Source organism: Limulus polyphemus, unplaced genomic scaffold, assembly GCF_000517525.1.
Source record: "Limulus polyphemus unplaced genomic scaffold, Limulus_polyphemus-2.1.2 Scaffold5474, whole genome shotgun sequence".
Classification (NCBI taxonomy): Eukaryota; Metazoa; Arthropoda; class Merostomata; order Xiphosura; family Limulidae; genus Limulus; species Limulus polyphemus.
Window position 1 is genome coordinate 8676 of NW_013671084.1, and position 2104 is coordinate 10779.

Sequence of the window (2104 nt, forward strand, 5' to 3'; positions counted from 1 at the left end):
GTGACTCAAAATGAGAAAGAATAAAAAAAAAATGTTGTAATCATAAGATTGTGATCACACAGATTAAAAGACAACATTTTCTTATCAGACAAAACAAGCAGGTGGCTAATGCTAGAAATGGATCAACAACCCTAGGTCATCACAGTTATTAACCTAGACTATTCTTCAACAGCTTTGGTTTCCTTTTTTTTTTCTTCCATCACAACTAATATAGAATTACTTTGGATGCTCTGAAGAACCGACTAGACTCGGGATTGGCAACCCCCCAGCGCTCTCTCTCTAAACATACTCACTCGACTTCTGTCCTAAAACAATATAAAACTTCACAGTGCATAACTGACTGCATACAAAAATATCCCATTACACTTAGAGAAATGAGGATTGGTTCTTTAACATTCTTGGTAAATTTCAGTAAGGGGACATCGAGCTGTTAGGCCAATTAGTCTAGCATACTCTTTAACTCAGAAAATCTGTTTTGTAGGAATCACATTTATACATAACTTCTTTTAAGGGACATAATGCTGTAGCATGTAGATAAATGAATAGAAGAAAATGACAGTTTTAGGCACAGTGAAACAAATCTTTATTAGTTACTTAAAGCCAATTAATTGGTTGATGATGGTTACTATTTTAACAAAACAGGTTAACTAATAAAGCTTCATGTTTCATTGTGCCTAAAATCGTTATTTTCTTCTTTTCATTTATCTACAAACATCTATACAACTGAAGGTAACTGACTGGTTTGTCCCGAGAATAACAATTTCCTAAATAATAAAAACAAAGGATAAACAAAAGCCGAGGTGCATTTCTTTTACATTATTTGTTACCTGAAAATACGAAACAACTGGTCAATCTCAGAATCTCCATGAAACAGTGGCTTCTTGTTAGCCATTTCAGCAAATATACATCCAATACTCCAGACATCTACAGGAGTTGAGTAACGCGGAGAGCCAAGTAGCACTTCTGGAGCTCGATACCATAATGTAACCACTTCATGGGTATATACTCGTACAGGAATTCCAAAGGCTCGTGCCAGACCAAAATCTGCAATTTTAATTACTCCTTTCTGATCAATAAGTAGGTTTTGTGGCTTGAGATCTCGATGCAAGACTCTTCGCTGGTGACAGAATAGGATGGCTTGTATAATCTGGTAGAGGTAGCTCTGAAAGAGAAGTTGTTCATTGGTAGAATAAGCAACAAACAAGAAGAATTATCTTACCGATAAAAAAAACACTTCTAACTTTAACCCACAACATCTAATGCAACACTAATATACAACCCAAAAAATTCCTAGTTCAAAAGTCATTTATAAAGCAACATTAAGAGGTTTACACATACATTTTTCACCCAACATTTAAATCAGAAATAACAACTGTTTTCAGAAGCTAACCTATATGTGCTAACATCTTGTTGAAAAACAAGCAGTGCAGAGGGTTATTGCCTATTAAAGTTACTTACCATCAAATTTAATATAAACATTGTGAAGTGACTATATTTAGTACAAGTAATATATTTACTGATAATAAAGAGCTAATTTTTTGGTTACAGTTCTAGAGGAAATACTGAATATAATTAGCACTGACTTACAAATAGCAGGAATCTAATTTTGCAAAGTTCTCTATAAATAAAGTTACTCTACATATAAATATACCCATAAAAATGAGGGGGTAAATAATATGAAATTTTAATATTTAAAGGCAGAGAAGAAAGTTTGAACATATAATATGAAACTGTTTTCGACAAATATTTTATAAATTATTACTGTTTCTTAAAAAAATATTCACAAGCTAAAAATACTGTATATTAGAGTGAAAGAATATGTAGTTCCTATAGATAGATAATGTACAAACAATTCCTAAATAATAGATAGATAACGTACAAACAATTCCTAAATAATAGATAGATAACGTACAAACAATTCCTAAATAATAGATAGATAACGTACAAACAATTCCTAAATAATAGATAGATAACGTACAAACAATTCCTAAATAATAGATAGATAACGTACAAACAATTCCTAAATAATAGATAGATAACGTACAAACAATTCCTAAATAATAGATAGATAACGTACAAACAATTCCTAAATAATAGATAGATA

At 31.4% G+C, this 2104-nt stretch overlaps 1 protein-coding gene across 3 annotated transcripts in view; it reads right to left on the reverse strand.

Moving 5' to 3' along the window:
- Positions 1-823: 823 nt before the first annotated feature.
- The window catches only part of LOC106472624 (cyclin-dependent kinase 1), a 13279-nt gene continuing 11998 nt past the window's right edge, over positions 824-2104 (reverse strand). For all 3 annotated transcript variants that reach the window (XM_022401172.1, XM_022401171.1, XM_022401170.1), the window contains one exon: positions 824-1162. In XM_022401172.1, coding sequence (XP_022256880.1) covers positions 824-1162 — 339 coding nt within the window. The remainder of the gene's footprint in view (positions 1163-2104) is intronic.